At 41.4% G+C, this 21093-nt stretch overlaps 1 protein-coding gene across 2 annotated transcripts; it reads right to left on the reverse strand.

The window, feature by feature from the left end:
* Nucleotides 1-5621: 5621 nt before the first annotated feature.
* On the reverse strand, nt 5622-19129 carry wdr1 (WD repeat domain 1). Of its 2 annotated transcripts, none has more exons than XM_056472851.1 (15): nt 18993-19129; nt 16512-16633; nt 15684-15774; nt 12975-13122; nt 12654-12834; nt 10437-10514; nt 10159-10239; nt 9556-9789; nt 9305-9394; nt 9048-9202; nt 8292-8379; nt 7963-8073; nt 7244-7417; nt 6413-6557; nt 5622-6172 (listed from the first exon to the last, which is right to left on the reverse strand). In XM_056472851.1, exons 1-15 carry the CDS (start codon nt 19006-19008, stop codon nt 6066-6068), a joined length of 1821 nt encoding a protein of 606 aa, XP_056328826.1. In that variant the 5' UTR covers nt 19009-19129; the 3' UTR covers nt 5622-6065. The 2 variants fall into 2 exon arrangements, with proteins under 2 accessions (XP_056328826.1, XP_056328827.1); XM_056472852.1 differs by having other exon boundaries at nt 9048-9199; nt 9302-9394.
* Between the last annotated feature and the right edge of the window lie 1964 nt (nt 19130-21093).

The raw sequence follows: 21093 nt of genomic DNA on the forward strand, positions 1-21093 counted from the left end.
ACTAGTTGTTGTTACCATAGCAACTGAAGAATCACCACAATAGATCAATTAGTATACCTGTTGTTACCATAGCAACTGTAGAATCAGCACAACAGATCAATTACTATAGCTGTTGTTACCATAGCGACTGTAGAGTCACCATTATGGATTGTGCCACTTTGATTGATGACATATCTGAACATTAATGACAGTAATATTAATACTGTGGTGTGGTGATTAATAAAACATTAGTGATCATCCAGCAGTTTACAGTAGTGGCTACAGGGTCAGACGTAAAACAATCAGAAGCATCAGGCTTACAACTCTCAACCCAGATTATTTAAGGAAACTATCAAACAACTCGGACAGCAAGGTTATGTGTTACAGACATGATACATTATGATGTGAATGGAAAGATTATAGATGAGTAGGGTGTAATGTAGTATGTGTTCATGTTAAGTGTTATTAATGAGAGAGTCAGCGGAGGACATTAGGCTTGTTTCAGAGTCAGGAGCTGGTGTATGTTTGTCTGAGGTTCAGAAAGAAATCTCCACAGGGAGCCAATATGTGCTGAATTAGACTCAACAGAGGAATTTAATGAAATCAACAAAGCAGGAGGATGGATTTTCAATAAGGCACACGCGGTTAAATATAGTGAGGTGAGTGAAGAAATAATGGAGGAAATCAATGCTAATGAAGACACAGAGGAGGTAAGTGGAGTCGATGGACAGATGAATGAGGAAGAGTCATCTCTTCATTTTCAGCACTTAATTAGGCAGAGAGAGACACCAGCTTAGGCTAGAAGAAGAGTTAAAACAGCAGACAGAGAAGATTGGAGAAGGTTTTGCAGAAGAGTGGGTGGAGGAACAGATATTGAGAAGGTTTTGGGTGTAAATGATGGATTAAAGACAGTATATTTAACCTACAGTAACTGATAATAGAAACAACAGAAGAAGCATTGAATGCATTAAATGAGGAGGGTGAGAGGAAACATTCTCCACATATAACATTTTAATGTAGACTGGGTTTTGTTTTGACCCCTGTGTGCTGTTGGGTCGTTTTCATGCTCTCTGGGCTGATTTTGGCCTCATCTTTCAGTGTTTCAGCAAATGTGACGAGTTCTGCTGACCAATCAGATTTTGACACATATTTTGGGGAAACGCTTTGACAGACTGACTCTCCTTTGGTTATGTTGGTGCTGTTTTTGCTCTATTGACTTCCATTATAATGAGATTTATTGATTGTAAAGCCATGGCAGCAGATAATCAAGCATTGCTGATTGGTGCTGGATTTCCCTGTTGTAAAGAGGTGAAAATAGTCATTTTTACTATTGATTTATTTACTTTGGTATTTTTTGCACAGTGCACGGTTTCCTCTCGACTCATTCACTATCGATAAAATCTGCTTATTTTATCGTCTTGTGTTTTCTAAAATCAGTATGTGCGTTATAGGATTGAGTTATTGAGAATTTTTATTTAATAAAACTATAAATAATTATTACACAGCATATTCAGTCTGGGTTTTCAGCCAAGTGCATCCAGAGTTTTTGGTTTCAGCCCTGAATTTAAATTTCGGTGCATACCTTAAAAACATAATCTAATAAAATAATGTGTTGTACATCTTGATATGAATATTGCATATACTATCATCTAAATAATTATATATATATTGTGCACCCTAACACAAACACATTGATCCACTATTCTAAACACTAAGATGGTCCTGTTAAAGTGTGTGTTCTGCTTGCAATATCCCAATTTAACACACACACACACACACACACACACACAGCTGTAATGATGTTTCTCTTGTACAGACTGTATATTCTCTCCTTGTTAACAGTTCTTGTGTAATTTGTGAGCACTTTATCTTCAGGTGTAAGATGATCTGTCCAGTGTGTGTGTGTGTGTGTGTGTGTTCCTGATACTCAGAATACAGTAAAGCGGAGTGTCACCGCACAGAAAAACACACTTCTGGGTAAGAGCAGTCACTGACCAAGGTAAAGTCCAGCTGCTGAACTGAAAGTGTGCGAGAGCAAATAAAAGACAAGAGCATTTAAAACACCATGAATAATATCTATATATCTATATTACAGGGCAACATGACGATAGTTCAGAAATATAACATTAGTATATTTGAAATCTAATTGGGTTTCAGCATTTTCTGCTTCAGGGTTTTTACCTTTAGCTCAGTTACATGACTTTTGTTATTGAAATGTCTTTGTAAAAGTGTTTTAATTGATTGTTTCCACTTTCTGTTTGTTTATTTTTGTTTACAGTTCAGTTCTTTCACTTTTCAAGCGTCTGTTAAATTGTTCAAAATCTTTTTTATTATATATTAAAATAATATCATTTAAAATAATCAAATATGATAAAAATGTACAATAATATAATAAAATAATATAATACTACATGTTTTAGGATTCGGAAGATTTAATTGAGGTTGACTGCTTAATAACATCAATCATGCTCCTGTTCCTTCATTAATAAATGCATCTGAATAAATATATTACAAGAAATACAAGTATAAACATAAACGATTGTATTTATGGACAACGGTGAGTCTATTGGTAGTGCAGCTATAAATATTTCTATTAATTTGATCTTGTTTCTGTCCACACACACACACACACACACACACTGAATGCCAGATTCACAAACCAACAGCTGCAGTGTAGCCGTTTTTCCACAACCAATCAGAAAAGGCCGTTACTGTTCAGCCAATCACAGCTGAGCAGAATCATGCTTCATAAAATGGGAAAATAGAAAATTACAACACAGCAAAAGCACAACGCTCCTGCAACCTTCACACAACGTTCACATTAATTACAGCAGTCAGCAGAATCTGAAGAGTCCAGGAAATAAAAGCTGTTCTGAGGGAAACACTGTCAGATACACACACACACACGCACGCACGCACACACACACACACACACACACACGATTACTGCATTGTTTTGTCCTCATGTGTGGCTATTATTAAAGTCAACGTGACACACACACACACACACACACACACACACACACACACACACACACACAGTTGTGAATAAATGAGCATCAGATCATATCCTGAGCTAAACATTCACTGCAGCCGGCCATAAACACTTTATGATGATCAGCATATCTATAACACACACACACATACATACACACTCTCTCTCTCTCTCTCAGTCACACAGAAACACAATTTCTTACACACAGATTTCAAATACACACACACACACACACACACACACGCACTCTCTCTCTCTCTCAGTCACACAGAAACACAATTTCTTACACACAGATTTCAAATACATACACAAAACACACTCTCTCACTACACACGGTCACCTACACACACCCTCTCTCTCTCTCTCTCTCTCTCTCTCTCTCACACACACACACACACACACACACACACTCTCACTCACTTTCCCTCAGACTTCGATCTGGTGTTGTTCTACTCAGTTCTGTCCGTTACACACAGCTGAATCTATCAGGAGAAACTCTGACTTACCAGCGCTGTGTCTGCGTCTGTGTGTGTGTGTGTGTGTGTGTGTGTGTGTGGAATCTGTAAATCTGCTGTCAGTCTCTCACATGAGTCTCATTACAGTAATTCACTTCACATTCGTCCTGATCTCCATCCAAGACTGAAAACTCTGCAGAAACACCACAGTAAACCACACCAGAAGCATCTGAAACCAAAGAAAACACAGTAAAAACCCTCTCGATATATTCAGAATCTGCAGATGATTTCCATTGTCCAGGTAAATCCACACCTGAAGAATCTTTATCTCCTAAAACAGTCATAACTTAAACATTTATAAAGATTAACTCTGTCAATAATGAGAGAATGTGGAAAACCTTTATAATGCTATTACTGCATTCACACCTTCTCATTAATAATGTAAAGAAGTCTATTAGTTAAGCTTTACTAACATAATTATTAATACATTTACTGTGTTATTTATTCATCTTCATTAACGGTAATGTTGTTAAATGTGAACTCGCTGTGCATTAACCAATGTCAAGCAAAACTTTGGCCTTTAATGATGCATTAGTAAATGCTGAAATATGATTAATAAATGATCTACAAGATTATTGACACTTAGTTAACGCCAGTAAATACACTAACATTAACTAATGGACTGATTAAATAACAGTAAATAACTTATTCGAAAGGGAAAAATAAGAAATAATAATAAAGAAGCCACCAAAAACTATGATTGAGTTTGTATTTATCTGATGAAAAATACATTTCGAATCAAACATTAAAATATGAATATTTCTCTGAATTTGCTAAACAAAAAAACAAACACACATGAACAAGATGAAACATTCGCTTTCAGATGGTGATCAGTGTTGGACACTGCAGAGCTCTCAATAAGTGTATAGCTAATATCCAAATAAAATATAAAAGAGCTTATCTGAGATATTAATAAAATTACAAATATACATGAATGCACTTTTATTGCATTGGTATAATTTAATACACAACTCAACAGCTGTGTGACGCTTGCCACACAAGAGTTAACCATGTTTTAATAGTAAAACTGCTGTTTCCAGCACTAACCTTGATTTTGGCTCACTGACATTCATTTTACCCCAAACTTACAACGAATGCCATTAAATATTTATATTATTATACTGTAAAGTCTCAATGGCGCCATCTGTCGATCAGTGATATGTGAATTAAAGAGTAAACCAACATCAGTTTTACAGTCTGTAACAGTCACTAGTCTAGTAAAACCAGCCTTACCTCTTCCAGTCATCGTGGTGGCCATCTTAGTTCAGTCGCTGCTGGTAAACTGGTTCATCAGTCAGTTATTTCCCAAACTCTAGTGGCACTTGATGTAGGTTCTGTAATAGCGCTGTTAATTACAATCAAGCTATTAATCATATCGACTCGTATTGATGATTTTTGACAGTTTAAGCAAATGACGAGGCGTTTCTCGCGCTCTTTTTTTCCCGCTATATATTCAGCTGCAGGTGAACGCGCGTCACGCTGACGTCAGTACGCACTGCATTATAGTAAAATTAAACATATTAATAATGTATATACCAGTCGATCTACTGCTGTAGAAGTAACAAGGGTTTTCTTTAGCAAATACTGATTTTTCCTCTTTTAAAATAAGGTTATCAGACCCAAACAACTGTTAAAAACTGAAACTTCTGTCATCATTTACTGACCCTTCACTTATTCTGTGTGCTGAGGTTTTATCCTGCCCGTCTGATTATGCCACCAACACTGGATATGAATGGTTTTGAGGTTGGGGTTAGGGATTAGGTTAATATTACAGCTTCTTATCCCACTAATCCTCATTAAAATTCACACTGGTGGCAACATCTGATGGGCAGCATACTGCGTCATTATAATGTGCTACTTACTTTTTGAATGGGAGGTAGGACGATCTGACATGGCAGGACAAATCGACAGAACACCGCTTTAATAATAATAAAAAAAAACTGAGTAATGCTGGAAAACAATTGCTCTTGATTTCAATAGTCGGCTATAATGTTTTTCCTATAATGGAGGTTTCCAGCTCTACAGAATATCTGCTTCTGCGTGTACGTCAGCAGAAACTCCTGAAGGAGATGATATTTCCCTTCTGTGTTTGGTGCAGAGCGCTCGCTTGTGTAAATCAGCTTGAACACCGCTGCATAAAAAGTGTTTTATTCTCATTATTAATATAATTATCAAGCACATCCACCCAATGAACATTAGCCAGAGACATCCAATGACAAATACAGTAAATCAACAGGATAGGGGTTAGAAGAGAGCCCAATACTGTCAGACGAACGCCTGCCACTGTCTCTCACACACACACACACACACGCACGCACACGCACACACACACACACATTATTGCTCCCTGTGGCCTCAGGAACGGTGAGCTCTGCTTCTGGAATGTCACGCGTGTGTCGTCTGGATATATGTGGGTGTGTGTCTGAATCTGTGTGTGTGTGTGTGTGTGTGTGTGTGTGTGTGTGTGTGTGTGTGTGTGTGTGTGTGATTGTTGCGCTTGTTTTCCTGCGAGAGCATCAGAGCTGTTGAGGAGGAGAGTGGAACATCAGACAGGAGGAGGAGATTCTCAGAGATTCTCAGATTTTCAGAGTCCACTGTTTGATGCAGGCGTCATGAGATGTGGTGACGAGTGTGTTGGAGTTCAGCCAGGCCAGACCGCTGACGTGATGCAGCCGATGACAATCTGCAGACACACACACAAACAAATAAACAAACAAACAAACAAACACACACACACAAAGAGAACAACAAACACACAAATAAAGAAACTCTCACACACACACACACACACACACACACACACACACACACACACACACACACACAGACTGAAATCCAAACTTTCTGAAAACTGGGGCCGGGGTCAGTATTTTCTCACACACACACACACACTCATGCACACAGACACACACACTCTGCTCACCCGGCAGCTTGATCCTCTTCTCAGTGTCGCTGACCGTCCACACGTACACCATCATGTCCATCCCGCTGGTGGCGAAGTGATCATTATCAGGAGACCAGGACAGACACACCACCTTCGCATGATGCCCGTAGAACTCACTCTTCTCCTGAAACACACACACACAGCTCTTGATACACTATTGATATCTGAAAGCACTAAAACAAACACACCCACAACTCAAGACTCCGCCCCTATATACATCTCTGCTATAACAGGACACGCCCCTTACTGCTGACTAGCTCTTCTAACCCTGAGACACATGCGGGACTCTATATAGTGTTGTCTCTCTGTTTCTTCAAAGAAAACAGTCAGTGAGCAGAGCGTCTGTGTCTCAGAACATTCCCTTCCTGAACCAATCTGTTGCTGAATCAATCATTTGAGTCAATTATTGTTCATAAAGACAGTTACTAGCTTTATTTATAAATGAATGGTTTAATCAATGATTTAATAATTGTTCATAAAGTCAGATACTTAATGAATCAACAGTTCTGAATGAATGATTGCAGTCTGTGATGGTTCATATAGAGTCACTAGATTCGTTTATAAATGAATCAACAGTTATGAATGAATGATTCACTAAATATACTTGTATATCATTCACTGATTTAATATTTGCACATCATGACAGACCTAAACCAGTCGAGATTTGCATAATATTTTACACAGTTTCATAAATACTTGATTAATCACATCACATATGCTTAATTACAGTTGTTCTTTAATAACAGTCAATGAGTGAGCGTGCAGAGCTGAAGGAATCATCTGTAATGAATCATCTGGAGATTGACTCACCTTGTACGCATCAGCGACGGTGAACACGGTGACCACCTTCTTCTCATCCGTCACCGCCAGGAACGCTCCATCTTTAGAGTAAGACATGTCCGTCACGGGTCCCTGCACCTCCAGCGCCTTCCCATCATCCCTCAGTGTGTTTCCCTGAACCGAATACAGATGCACCTTCCCGTCCTGCGCACACACACACACACACACACACACACACAGACACAGACCATCTTCATCATCATCGGTCACTCTTCACTGAGCTCCACTAATTATGCTAATGAGCACAGCACTAGTGTTTATTAGCAGCGTTCACACTCATCCTGTGCAGTAAACACACTGGAATGTTTATTTCTGCTCATCATATAATCTGCTGATGATGAATTATGTAGCTGTAGCGACAGAGGCTTGAGCTGTTGATGTGTGTTATGCACTCATTCTGTTTTACTTCATCTCTAATCTCCGTCACATGCACATGAGGGAGATCAGATGTCATGTAAGACTGGTAAAGTCTCATTTTACTCTCAGAAAAGAGGTGAGGAGTTTAATCTTTGATTTTGCGCCCTCTTGTGGTCACAGCAGGCAGCACCGCGCTTTATCCTGCAACATTAAGCGTCGCCTCTAGAATGTGAAGATTATTAAACTTTGCTTCTGTTCTAGAATGAATTTAGGGTTTTCAGCCATACTGACAGCGCTAAACAGCTCAGTCTGTGCAGTGATTGGACACTTACGGCTCCGCCCACTGCCACAGTCCCGCCTCCAGGATGAACGGCCACAGCTTCAGGCTCGTAGTCCAGAGAGTCCAGAGTGAAGAGCTTCTTCTTATCCTTCAACAGAACCAGCTGAACATACACACACACACACACGCACACACACACACACACACACACACACACTCATTTCAACTGTGATGGTTCCGCGTGTGTTTAGTTAGTTGACACTAGAAGGTGATCCTGAGCAGTTAAACACTTTTCCCACATTCTAGAGTGTATTGGTCCTCTGTGTGTGTGTGTGTGTGTGTGTGTGTGTGTGTGTGTGTGTGTGTGTTTCTGTTCTGTACCTGTCCGATACACACAGTGACGGCGAGTCCTCCTGGTCCCACACTCACACACTTTGGCTGCACGTCCATTTTGACCATATCAGACGCACTGAAACACACACACACACACTTTCATACAAGGGTATTCATCTGTATGCAGGTGTGTGTGTGTGTGTGTGTGTGTGGGACTATGCGAGTATGTGTGTGCTTGTGTGTCTACAGGTGTGTTTATACAGTTGAGTGTGTGTGTACATATGAAAGTGTGTGTGTGAGAGATAATTTCTGTGTCTGTGTGAGTGTGTTTGCATATCTACAGGTGTATATACGCGTGTGTGAGAGAGAAAGCATCTGTGTGTGTGTTCAGGTATGTGTGTGTCTGTGTGACTCACACATACCTGTACACACACACACACACACACACACACACACCTGTATACACAGTGTGAGTGAGTGCTTGAGTGTGTGTTTACAAGTGAGTATGCTTGTGTGTGTGTGTGTGTGTGTACCTGTACTCCTTCTTCAGGTCAGTGTAGTGTAGTGCAGTGTGTGTGTGTGTGTGTGTGTGTGTGTGTGTGTGTGTGTGTGTGTGTGTGTGTGTGTGTGTGTGTGCGTGTGTGTGTGTGTACCTGTACTCCTTCTTCAGGTCAGTGTAGCGCAGTGTGTGTGTGCGCGTGTGTGTGCGTGCGTGCGTGCGTGCGTACCTGTACTCCTCCTTCTTCAGGTCAGCGTAGCGCAGTGTGTGTGTGTGTGTGTGTGTGTGTGTGTGTGTGCGTGTACCTGTACTCCTTCTTCTTCAGGTCAGTGTAGCGCACAGTGTCGTCCATACTGCAGGTCACCAGCCGCTCTGCGTCGTCCACCATCATCCTGGACACCAGATTGGAGTGTCCTTTACCCACGAACGCCTCGTTCTCGCCGCTCTCCGCGTCCCAGTAATGTGCACACACACACGTTAAGGACAAACACACAGTCATGGCTGTAAACCTCAGCAGTGTTGTTCTGATTATTGATGATCAGTGTGTGCAGTAATGAAGGATATTGATGTGTCCATCATGACTGCCGGAGTAGATGCTCGTCCGTCCGTCCGCCTTGTGGACCGTCACACACTGGATGGACTTAGTGTGACCCTGAAACACACACACACATACACACACACACACACACACACACACACACACACACACACGTTGTGTTAATACAAATACAGCTAAAAACACAAAAAGGTGTGTGTGTGTGTGTGTGTGTGTGTGTGTGTGTTAGTGCTGGAGTGAGCGAGTGAGTGTGAGACCTTGATGGTGCGCAGCGGGCGGTCGGGGTTGTTTCTGTCCAGGTAGTTGATGTATCCGGACAGAGAGACGCTCAGCAGGTGTTTGTTGACCCAGAGACAGCCCAGCTGCTGATCCAGAACATCTGAGCCCAGACTGAAGGTGGAGACGCTCGTCCCGCTGCTCACGTCCCACAGCTTCACTGTCCGATCACCTGATGCAGAGATCAACTGCGTACTGTCAGGACTCCAGCTCACCTGAGGAGGAACATACACACACCATCATCATCGCACACCATCATCATCACACACCATCATCATCATCATCATGGTGTGTGTGTGTGATGATGATGGTGTGTGTATGATGATGATGAAGGTGTGATCACACACACCTTCATCATCATCACACACACACACACACATCATCAACATCATCACACTAGTTGTGTTCATAAGCGCAGACTTTCCTCACTCCAGCTGATCAGAGCCCAGTTGAGCAGCAGATCTGTGATCAGATTTAAGGTTTCTCCTGCTCAGCTGTGCACATCAGGCCTATTCTAACGTGATGATCCGAAACATGCATATGAACAGAACACCGTGTGTAAACATGACTCGAGTCACACTCACAGCGTAGATCCCTCCATCATGAGCCTTCTCTCCACCCAGAGACGACAGCTTCTCTCCAGTCTTACCATCATACAGGAAGATCTGAACACACGCACACACACACACACGCACACACACACACACACACACACACGGTTTAAACCATAATTACATACATAACACATAAATATCATTACCAAACCATTCAGACCAAATGCACTGGGAGTGAATGTGGATGAACAGTCACACTCACACACACACACACACACACACACACACACACACACACACTCACTCACCTGTCCATCAGCTCCGGCAGAAGCGTAACGATTTCCATCAGGAGAGAAGCGCACACAGTTGACGAAGCGGCTGTGATCCTGCGTACACACACACACACACACGTTTGTTTTTGTGAAAAGTGGGTACATTCCATAGGTTTCCATTCATTTTATGCAGCACAAACTGTATATAGTATTGCCCTCACCCCACCCTACCCCTAAACCCACCATCACAGGAGACAGTGTGCAGCTTTACTCTGATTAAACTCATCCTGTGGGATTTAGAAGCATTTGGAGAAATGAGGACGTCACCAATGTCCTCATATTTCACCTCCATTTTGTAATACCTGTGTCATTATACAGATTTATGTCCTGATATGTCACAAAAACACATACACGTACACACACACACACACACAGTCAGGACAACACTGCAGGAAATGAGCTAAGCACACACATCAGCATCTCTGAAAACACACACACTCCTCTGAGACTCATTACTGAAACAACCAAACAGCTCCAACCAGAAAACACAGATCCAAAAGACTTTAAATTACTTGCATAAGTGTGTGTGTGTGTGTGTGTGTGTGTGTGTGTATATATATTAAATTACTCCTGAACAAATTCTTCAGTCTTAAATGTATTTGATGCTAGTTTGTCGCCGCCTCTTGGCTTGACAGTGGAACTGCATGGTTTAGTTGAGTCCATGATTCAGTCTCTACAGTATTTTTTTGATTAATCAATGAATCTGATAAGAAAAGCATTCATTTCCAACCCTTTACTAAAAAAAACACAACTAAAATCTTTAGTAAGTGCACAAACATGTTGTCCTTCAACATCCCTGAGCTGTGTTAATAATAATAATAATGTTAGTAGTTTTGTCCTGTTTTCAATTTAAATATCTAAAACACACCTTAAATCAAGATACATGCCAGACAGATGAAATAGCGTGAGAAATGATGTCCTGTTTTCTGAAATAACACCTCCATATTAAGTGATTATTTGCTTTAAACAAGCTAAATGATTGGCCAGTGAGAAAATAATGTTAATGAGAGATAATCTCAGACAGAAGTTAAAGCATCGTGCCATTTCTCTAGTCTTGATTTAAGATAGTTTAGAGATTTGGACTGGAGACAGATGAAATGACTGAGTGAGTAAAGCTTTTGTGCAGTGCAGCTCTACATGACCACAGATGGAGAAATGAAGGATCAGAAAACACGTGTCTCTAGTCTTCAATGTGAAGTGCAGAGTAACTCTCCCAGCGCTGCTTTACTGCTGTTATTCACTCTTTCACTGTGGAGTTTAAAGATTCTCTCCGGCGCCGGGTGTTGATCATTATTTTACAGCGTTCACCCTTCATGTTTCCGAGGCGACGCGTCATGTTTGTCACGACACACACTACAGCCTCAACAGCGCTGTATGGCAGATGTGGCCCTTTAATTCTGCTTTTCCATTTTATTACAAACATATAAGTGAGTGTTCTTGTTATTTAAAAGACGTATAAATGCTCTTGATCTATAATGTGAGATAGGTGTCTCCATGTTTACTTGTGGCCGCGTGTTGTCCTCATTTATAGAAGCAGAACATGCAGGATTCAGCATGTGAATTCATCAGTTACTACCAAAATACATGCAGGCAGGTGGAGATAGGCTGAACTTATAGTGACTTTCACTACGCGTGTCTGATATGAATAATACACATCAGCACATTATATTTGAATGGATTGTGAGTCTTCCATAGCCTGTCCTGTGTGTTTTACAACTATTGTTTCACTAGTGCTTGTGTGTATTTACATGTCTGAAAGATAAAATAAGCATTGGCTGGTTAAAACACTGCAGAACGGTGTCTTTCTCAGGCTCATCGCCAGCCAATGCTCAGCTTGACTTTTTCACATCATGCTTAAGCTGGATAACACAAGTAAACTCCAGCAGCAGAGACATCACACTCCTCACTTTACAATGGAAGAACAGCAGGATTCTGGAGTGCTTTACCCTGCTGTTGCTCTCTCCTCCTGCTCCTCAAAGACTCCAGCATGTTGGTGTTTCAGGAGCTGTGGTGCTCCCGTCATCATGTTTGGCCGTTAACACACTTGTATTGTTTATTTAGGGTGAAATGCTCACACACCTTGTATGAGTAGTGTGGCAGATTTCTCAGCCTTCACCATCTATACATACATATATACATATATACACACACACACACATACATACACACTCTCTCTCTCGCGTCTCTGCTTACGGTCATGGTGCACTTGAACTTGAACGGCGGGCCCTCCAGGAAGGTGGTGCAGTTGTCGTCGCTGCCGGTCACCAGCCGATACGGACGCGTCTGCTTGATGTCCACACTGTTGATGATCTTACTGTGACCCACAATCTCCCCCACTGATGAACCGGTGTCCCAGAGGAACACTGCACCAAACCTGCACACACACACACACACGCACGCATACAGTTAATATACTCAAACACACTTCCTCTCTCCCTCTCTCACACACAGGTAATGTCAGCACTAAGTCACACACAGAGTCAACAGGGGGTGTGTCCTGCAGCTGTCACTCACTTCTCTCGCCCCTCCCCCACCACCGCCAGTCTCTTGCTGTCTTCTGTCCAGGCGATGTCTTTGATCTTCCCGCCGAACGGCTGATACTCGTACTTCAGCAGGTGCTCCTTCTGTGTGGTGTCCCAGATACGCACCTTCCCTGACACATCTGCACACACACACACGGTCAGAGTGGGCCCAGTGCTACAGATGCACAACACACTTGCGCACACAAACACACACAGACAGATAAAAGTACACACAAACGTACAGATAAACGTACACACAGATACAGATAAACACAGATACACACACACAGATAAACACACGCACACACAAATAAACACTCGCATGCACATACAGATAAGCACACGCACACACACACATACACTGATAAACACACACACAAAGATAAACTTGCACACACATGCTAAGCACACGCTTTAATCCCGTTTCCTAACACTACTGTCTTTATGGATGGAGAGAATCATCACTGTAGAAGAGCAGGACCCGAGCTCATGCAGGATTTATCGCTTTACTTTGCAGAGCAGAGGGATTCCTTTTCTCTGTTTACATTCTCTGATGTTCAGCGGAGTCATTTCATTACGATGGTTTGATCAACACTGATGGGAATAGTAATAAACATATATTTAATATATCTTCAGACTGCACACTCCTGTGTTGACGGGCCTAAACCTGCGATATCGCATCACATGATTGCGTGAGACCAATCGAGGATCAGAACATGACCTCTCTGGACAGACATTTAAAACATGGAGCCGTCGCTCACTCTTTTAATATCGAATCATCTTGTTTAATCGCACCCCTTTTCACAGCGCAGTACGACAGGATTTCTCAAACTCTCGTCTGACCGCAGTTTCAGTGTGGTGGAGCAGGGCTGAAACTAAATAGTGCAGAGCTGTGGCCCTCCAGGAGCTGAGTTTGACACCCCTGCTGTAAGCCTCTGAGCCTTTATTCTTGAATGAGGAGGTGGTAATGTATCATGTTTTGTTCTTGTAATGGTTTCATTCCTCTGTTTCACTGGATTTATTTGGTTAATAAAAGTGTGTTCTGCTTCATCTTCCTCCTGGAGCTTACGTTTGATTCACTGGCAGACATGAAGACAGCTTGTGTTATGGTATGAATCAGATTATTCCAGGTAGACATTACAAAAGTGGTCCTGAACAGAACCATAACTGAGAAATATAGTGATGAGAGGATCCTGGGACTTTTACTAGGGTATTAAATAATAGTGATGGGTTGATCTTGACCGTTTCATTCATCAGGGTTCATACACACAGTTACTACTAAAATTCATGATTTCTCCATGACTTTCATGTACATTTTCATGTCCTAATATACACACATCATAAAGAATAAGAAAAGCAATGCACACTCAGATTTATTACAGCATATCATAAAACACAAAACAAACCTATTTAGTTTGGATTTATTTGATATATCTATTGTGTGTCAAATTTATTTAGATAATTCTTACACATGTAAAATGAACGAATGCTTACACAGCATTCATAATGTGAGACCATGTCTTTGGCCAGAGACAGAAAAGAAGAAGTGAAGACAACTAACCCATATTCAACTTTACTGATATTGTTAAACTAATTTTGAACTAATTTCTTAAAATATTTGTTAAACTAAACCATGACCTTTCTAAAACTTTGTGGGGCTTTTAGTTTTGTCAAAACCCTTCCAGGTCTGGAAAATGCCATGTCAACATTCCATGACCTCTCCAGGTTCTCCATGACCGTATGATTCCGGTTCATTTAGAACGAATCTTTTGTGTGACTCAAGAATGTTGATTGGTGTGAGGGAGTGATTCGTTCATTCACACATGCGCACATTTGTGCAGGTGAAGGAGAGGATGAGTTCTGTTTTGATCCTTTTATCAGGTTTTTCTACCTGTTATTTCGTCTATGACTGTCAGCTCACCTCCTCTGACAGGTTGACAGATGTGAGTGGTTTGTTTACATCACACTGACAGTCCCATCTTCACTTAACCAATGCACACAGCCGAAAGGAGCCATTAATAGTTCACCTTTCGTGTCTTCTGGTTTTTGGGTCATTCGTTTATTACATGAGCGCATATAAAGAGAGATGACCCAAACCAGAGGACTCAGGAGATGAACCGATCAAATCTTTTACCGGCTCTAAATTCACATGATTGGCGTCTGTCTTTCACTTGATGAACCAACGACTCCTAATCATGGCTGCTTTCAGCTCAGCTCTGTGTGCTCTGGTGAAGTGTATATGGGACTGTCAGTGTGACGTGAACGAACCCCTCACATCTGAAGAGCTGATCTGACATGATCATAGACAATAGAGCAGGTAAACAATAATAATTCTTGTCTCTTTCTTACAGTATTCTAGTCATGACTGGTTTGTAGTTTGATCAGTGTTTGGGCTAGTTGTGGAGCAGTTTGGAAGAAACTCGTAACACTGGAATAATATTTTGGCAAACTGAACAAAATGACTCGGAAACAGCATTCATTCAACTAACTGAACAAGACAAAGGTCCGAGACATGACCCAAACTTCCCATCACTATTAAATAAAGGCATCCAGCACAACATGTAAACCACTGCACACACAGACAGCTGCATACACAGAGACACACACACATGCATGCATAAACAAATACACACACAGCACAGATCTCTCTCTCTCACACACACACACACACACACACACACACTCACACACACACACTCACCGCCCGATGCGATGTAGAAGCCACTGGGACAGTATTTGGCCACGATGACCTGATGTGGATGCTCGGTGTAGACGTCAGCGATCGCAGGGTTCTGCAGACACACGCACAGACACAGACACAGTAAATTACCATGATAATAACCGCTGGATTCAGAAGCTGGAGGAAAGAGTGTGTGTCCTCTTAAAAACAGCACAATTACACTGAAAGACTCCACAGGACTGAGAAATCACGTAACTCAATGTACAGAACATTCAGAAACTGATTACAACCAGCAAAAGCAGGCTGGACACTCTCGATTCAGCCATTACTGAAGCACAGCTTTAATAAAGCAGATTCAACATCTGACTGTGCTGAGTGATCAGACATGAACATCAGCTGAGAGTCGCTTCAGTAGTTATTGAGGAGTTTAATGCACTAATGTTAACAAATCCAGCTTTATAATACGGTTCTAATTCACAACAAGCTTATGAATATTCACTCACTATCTCAGCACCTCATAGATTATTAGATTAACATCAAAACGTTCATTAGTAATTAACAGCCTATTCATTCTTCAATCTTAATTAGAGGCTGTGATGAAAAATCATTTTAAGGCCCTCTAATGTTAAATATTGAATAATTATTCAGTGTATTTTAGCCATAATAATAATAATAATAATAATAATAATATCATGCATGTTGATTGCTATAAAATATTGTATTATCGTATATCAGCGTCTACACTGAGTTTATTAAATTATTCCTTTATTTTTATGTGATTATCTCCCTCACGGTAAGCAGAACAGAGGGAAGATTTCATCTTTTGCTTTACCAAACAAAAAGTTTCACCTCGATGTTCCTGATGATCACACTCTTGCCGTTGGTGTACAGGAAGTTGTTTCCTTTAGGGTCTCCGCCCAGGACTTTGGCCACGCCCCTTTCCATATGAGGCAGGCTGGCAAACACTCGCTCTGCGGAGACACACACAGCATCAGCTAATGATGAACTACACATCAACAAACAAACAAACAAACAAACACACACACACACACACAAACACACACACACACATACACGCACACACGCACGCACGCACGCACACACGCACGCACGCACGCACACACACACACAGAGATCTACCATGTTCCAAATGTAAATGTACAATATTGAGTGCGTCTCTTCATTCAGTAGTTGCAACATTGCACAACAGCTCAGTCTAACTTTCCCTTGTGTGTGAACAGAAACTGCAGACAGCCTGAATGAAAGTGTAACTCCTCCTTCTGCCAGTAGGGGGTGCTCATTGTAATGCTCGGAGAAAAGTGCGATCTCTGCATGAACCAAACGAGACTTACTGAGACTTAATACAGTACGCTGATGTGCTGCCAACTGAAACTGAATATTAATTAGGGGGCGTGGCTTTCTTTTACATATCAATCCCTCGCAGCAAACTAACCGACTCAATCTCACGACAATTTACAACTTTTTGATTTAGTGGCTGATTATTATTCGTTTGATGGCATTCGCACATTTACATATGATCAGCTCGTCCCTGAATGAGGGGAAGGGGTGGGGCTTGTGGGTTCTCCTCTTTTCAATAATCTAACATTCTCATATTGATTAAGTTGAATTAATTAGCTACTTTTCTGATGATATGTAAAATAGTTAGCCGTGCATCCATAATCTACCTGTTAAGTCGTGACTGAATAAGCAGTGCTCCTCCAGATCCTGCAGGTCAGACACTAGAGTTTACTGCTGAACTCATTTATCATGGTAAATAACACAGAAATGGAATAATAAGACTTCAGTCTCCTCCTGAAGCTCTGACGGTCTGCTTAGAGGAGCTGTCAATCACATCTGTCAATCATGATGCCACGCCCCCGCTTATACAGCATTACATTACTGGCTAAAACACACCGTGCACACAAATGAAGATCTTTTATCTGCCAGAAATATTACAGAATGCAGCTTCAGGAATAAATCAGTAACACAACAAATTAGCCTAGCTTATAGGAATCATTATAACAAGAAACTTCTGTTAAACTAAGATTAAAGTTTCCTTCTATTTAAAAACTTTTAAAGATATCCCTCTATGCTAGGCTGATTGAGAGTGGTACACTTGATAACTACATCCATTCATTTCGGGTAGATTTTCATGTTAGACAGTCTTAGCACAGTAATTCCCTAAAGGGAATATATAATTAAGTTAATTAAACATTTCCAATAGGGAATTACTGTGCTAAGACTACCAGAGACTATCAGATTATCCAATGTGCCCAAGCAAAAGCAAAATTATTTTTATTATTATTGTTATTATATCATCATCATCATCTTTATTATTATTATATGGGATTTAAAATATTATTAGCATAGCAGCTGGTGCTAAACCCCTGTGTGTAGGATAAAGCAGTGTGCAAAAGAAACTAAAAATAAAAATGAAGCCATGAACAGGTCACTGCATGCAGGAGTTACTGAAGAATGTGAGGCGGAGGAAACACACAAGATTAAAGTTATTAATCCAGCTCTGAAGAGAACAGAAGCGTATAAACCCATCCTCAGTGCTGCTTATTGTGTGTTAATGGCGCTTTACTGTTTTCATAATGAGAAAATCTGAATTATATCCGTCATAATGTACATTAAAGTCTGCCCCGCCCCATAGCAAACGTCACCAACTCACACCCTGTCCGCTATTGGCCAATGAGACAATGTGTCCCGCCCCTAAACACACGCCATTGGCTGATCCAGTGTCAGACTGTTCCTGATGCTCAAACACGATCAGATTCAGAGAAAAATCACACACACACACACACACGCACGTAATAATAACAACTCAAACTACAACACAAGACGCTTTACACCGCGGAAACACCCGCTAACTACAATAAACTACAGCTCTATAACGGCATTATCGCAGGGTTTCCTGACCTGAAGGATCCCGGAAAAACATGGTAAATGGATACGATTCACAGGCCACACACACACACACACACACACACACACACACGCACACACACACACACACACACACACACACACACACACACACAGACACACACACACACACACAGACACACACACAGACACACACACACACACACACACGAGCTTTGCTGTTATCAAAATGAAACGATCACGGAAACGACACACTTATAAACACACAAACAAACACACACACGCAAACACGCACACACACATTGCTGTCATCATAATGAAACGAGTACGGTAATGATACACTTACACACATACACACACACTGCGTATATATATATACATACATATCTCTCGCTCTCTCTCGCACACACACACACACACACACGCTGGTTGTGCACTCACTGAGCTCGTAGGACATGTCTGCGTGTTCTCCTCCGGTAAATGAGTGAGTGAATGAATGAATAACGGCTGAACTGGACCGGATCTGCTCTTCTGTCACCGGCTGATCGCTGCTCCCCGAACGCGGAAGTGGCGGCGGCGCGCGGACGGCTCGGCTTTGCCCATATATAGTAAAGAGCGTTCGGGCGCAATCAGACCTGCGCACACGCGCCCCACCGGAAATGACGACGCACGGCGGCAAACGCAGGATGATGGAGTCTGTGATGAGGCTGTCTTTAACCGAGTGCTGAGTCCAGAGCTTGAACATGTAAACACGTGACATCTGCATTAAGACATGTTATTTAAAGGCAGTGTGGAGTCACAATGGACACTTCATTTTGCCAGCACACACCTGATGAAGAGTTAATTAGTGAGGTGTTCGAGTTAATTCACTCAATAATGAATGTTTGATAATCTTCAATTTAATAAGAAGGGCTGAGTGTTTATGTTTAGGCTTCAGTGTTATAACCACGCCCCTCTTATCCTTATTCAATTCAATTGCTAGCAGTCTGAGTTTCAACAAGGATGCAAACAGGGTTGTAACTGTCCGCAGCAAGACCATTACACACCATGACACACTGCGCCACGCAGCACCATGCAAACATAGGTTTCAGGGTACACACACTGGTGCTGCAAGTCAGCATCTATCTGCGGTGCCCAGTTACGACTCGGTACACTGCTCATGTTTATGCTGCGCCACAGAGCACCGTCTGAATAATTGCATTTTCAATAACATGTGAATGTGCGCGTCCGTGTTGACTTCCCACTGTCATGTGCGCACCGCATCTGCATATGACCCTCTTAATGATGGAGTCTGCTAGATTTGTGGATCAGTGACTGCAGGATAAAGAACATCACGCCGGAGGCCAACATTATCCACACACAAGCTAAAAAGCTTAATGAATCTTTTGCTGACAGCGATGAATGTTTTACTGGACGTACTTTTCTATCAAAGTTTGAACTTTGAGTTTAATGAAGAGAGAAAAGCGTGAAAATGTTAAACCTGTGTGAGGAAAGTGTGTAGTGAGGGGGTTTACAGCCTAACACATCTATAATAACTCTAATAAATAAAGCTGACTACTTCGCAGATTTCACCTATCGTGGCCTATTTTTAGAATGTAACTCTCACGATATACGAGGGACCCCTGTATACCCCAAAACATCATGCATTCATCCAAATGTATTATTTAGTAAAATTAACAATAAATCAACACCTCGTATCGTTATTTTTCTACAAGGGAAAGGTGCGAAACATGAAAGCCCAACCCTCTACTTAATATTCCATTTCAGATGAACATACATCAACATCATTTATATTCACATTAGATATCGCCTACCGTGTTGTTGTCTACTGGAAGGAATGAGTCAAGAGAGCCGCCATCTTGGTACAGGGTGCTCCTTTGAAATGAATGTGGGACCAAGGTGCAGTGGAGGACTGGCCATCCAGAGCCAGAGATATACACACATATTTACATATATCCATGATCTGGAGTTTTCCCGCTGGGCAGTATGCAAATATTTATTTAAATTATAAAAATTATAATTAGACATCACTTTTCTACATCCATGGATCAGTGACCACACGAGCATTGCTGACTAAGAGCATGTGTTTGTGTGCATGGAGATGCATTATCCACCCTCCATGTTAAATTTCATCTAATCCTGATGAATGTCCTGAAACACAGCCCCTCGCCTGCTTCTAATGCTAATGGAGGGAGCGATTCGTTTGTGAATGAATCTCCGTTATGAACGACTCTGTAATGCTGTATGAATGACAAATTAGTTCCTCTATAACCCAAAATAATCAACATATTTTAAGAATCGAAGTGTCTGAGTTTAATAAGATTATAGAAAATAAAAGTCCTTGGCAGTGTATGTGCTGAGGCAAGTGAAAGATGGAGAGATTAAAAGTGCTTCCAGAGGAGATCTCATGAGTTCTACTGGCAGGAGAACTGACATCTTCCTTTATCAGCAGCAGATGTTTACACTGATCAGTAAAGGTCAAACTAATCTATACATCAGTAATCTACACAGCGAGGTCGAGTAAACATGACCCAAGGTGGAG

Source organism: Danio aesculapii, chromosome 14 (assembly GCF_903798145.1).
Source record: "Danio aesculapii chromosome 14, fDanAes4.1, whole genome shotgun sequence".
NCBI lineage: Eukaryota > Metazoa > Chordata > Actinopteri > Cypriniformes > Danionidae > Danio > Danio aesculapii.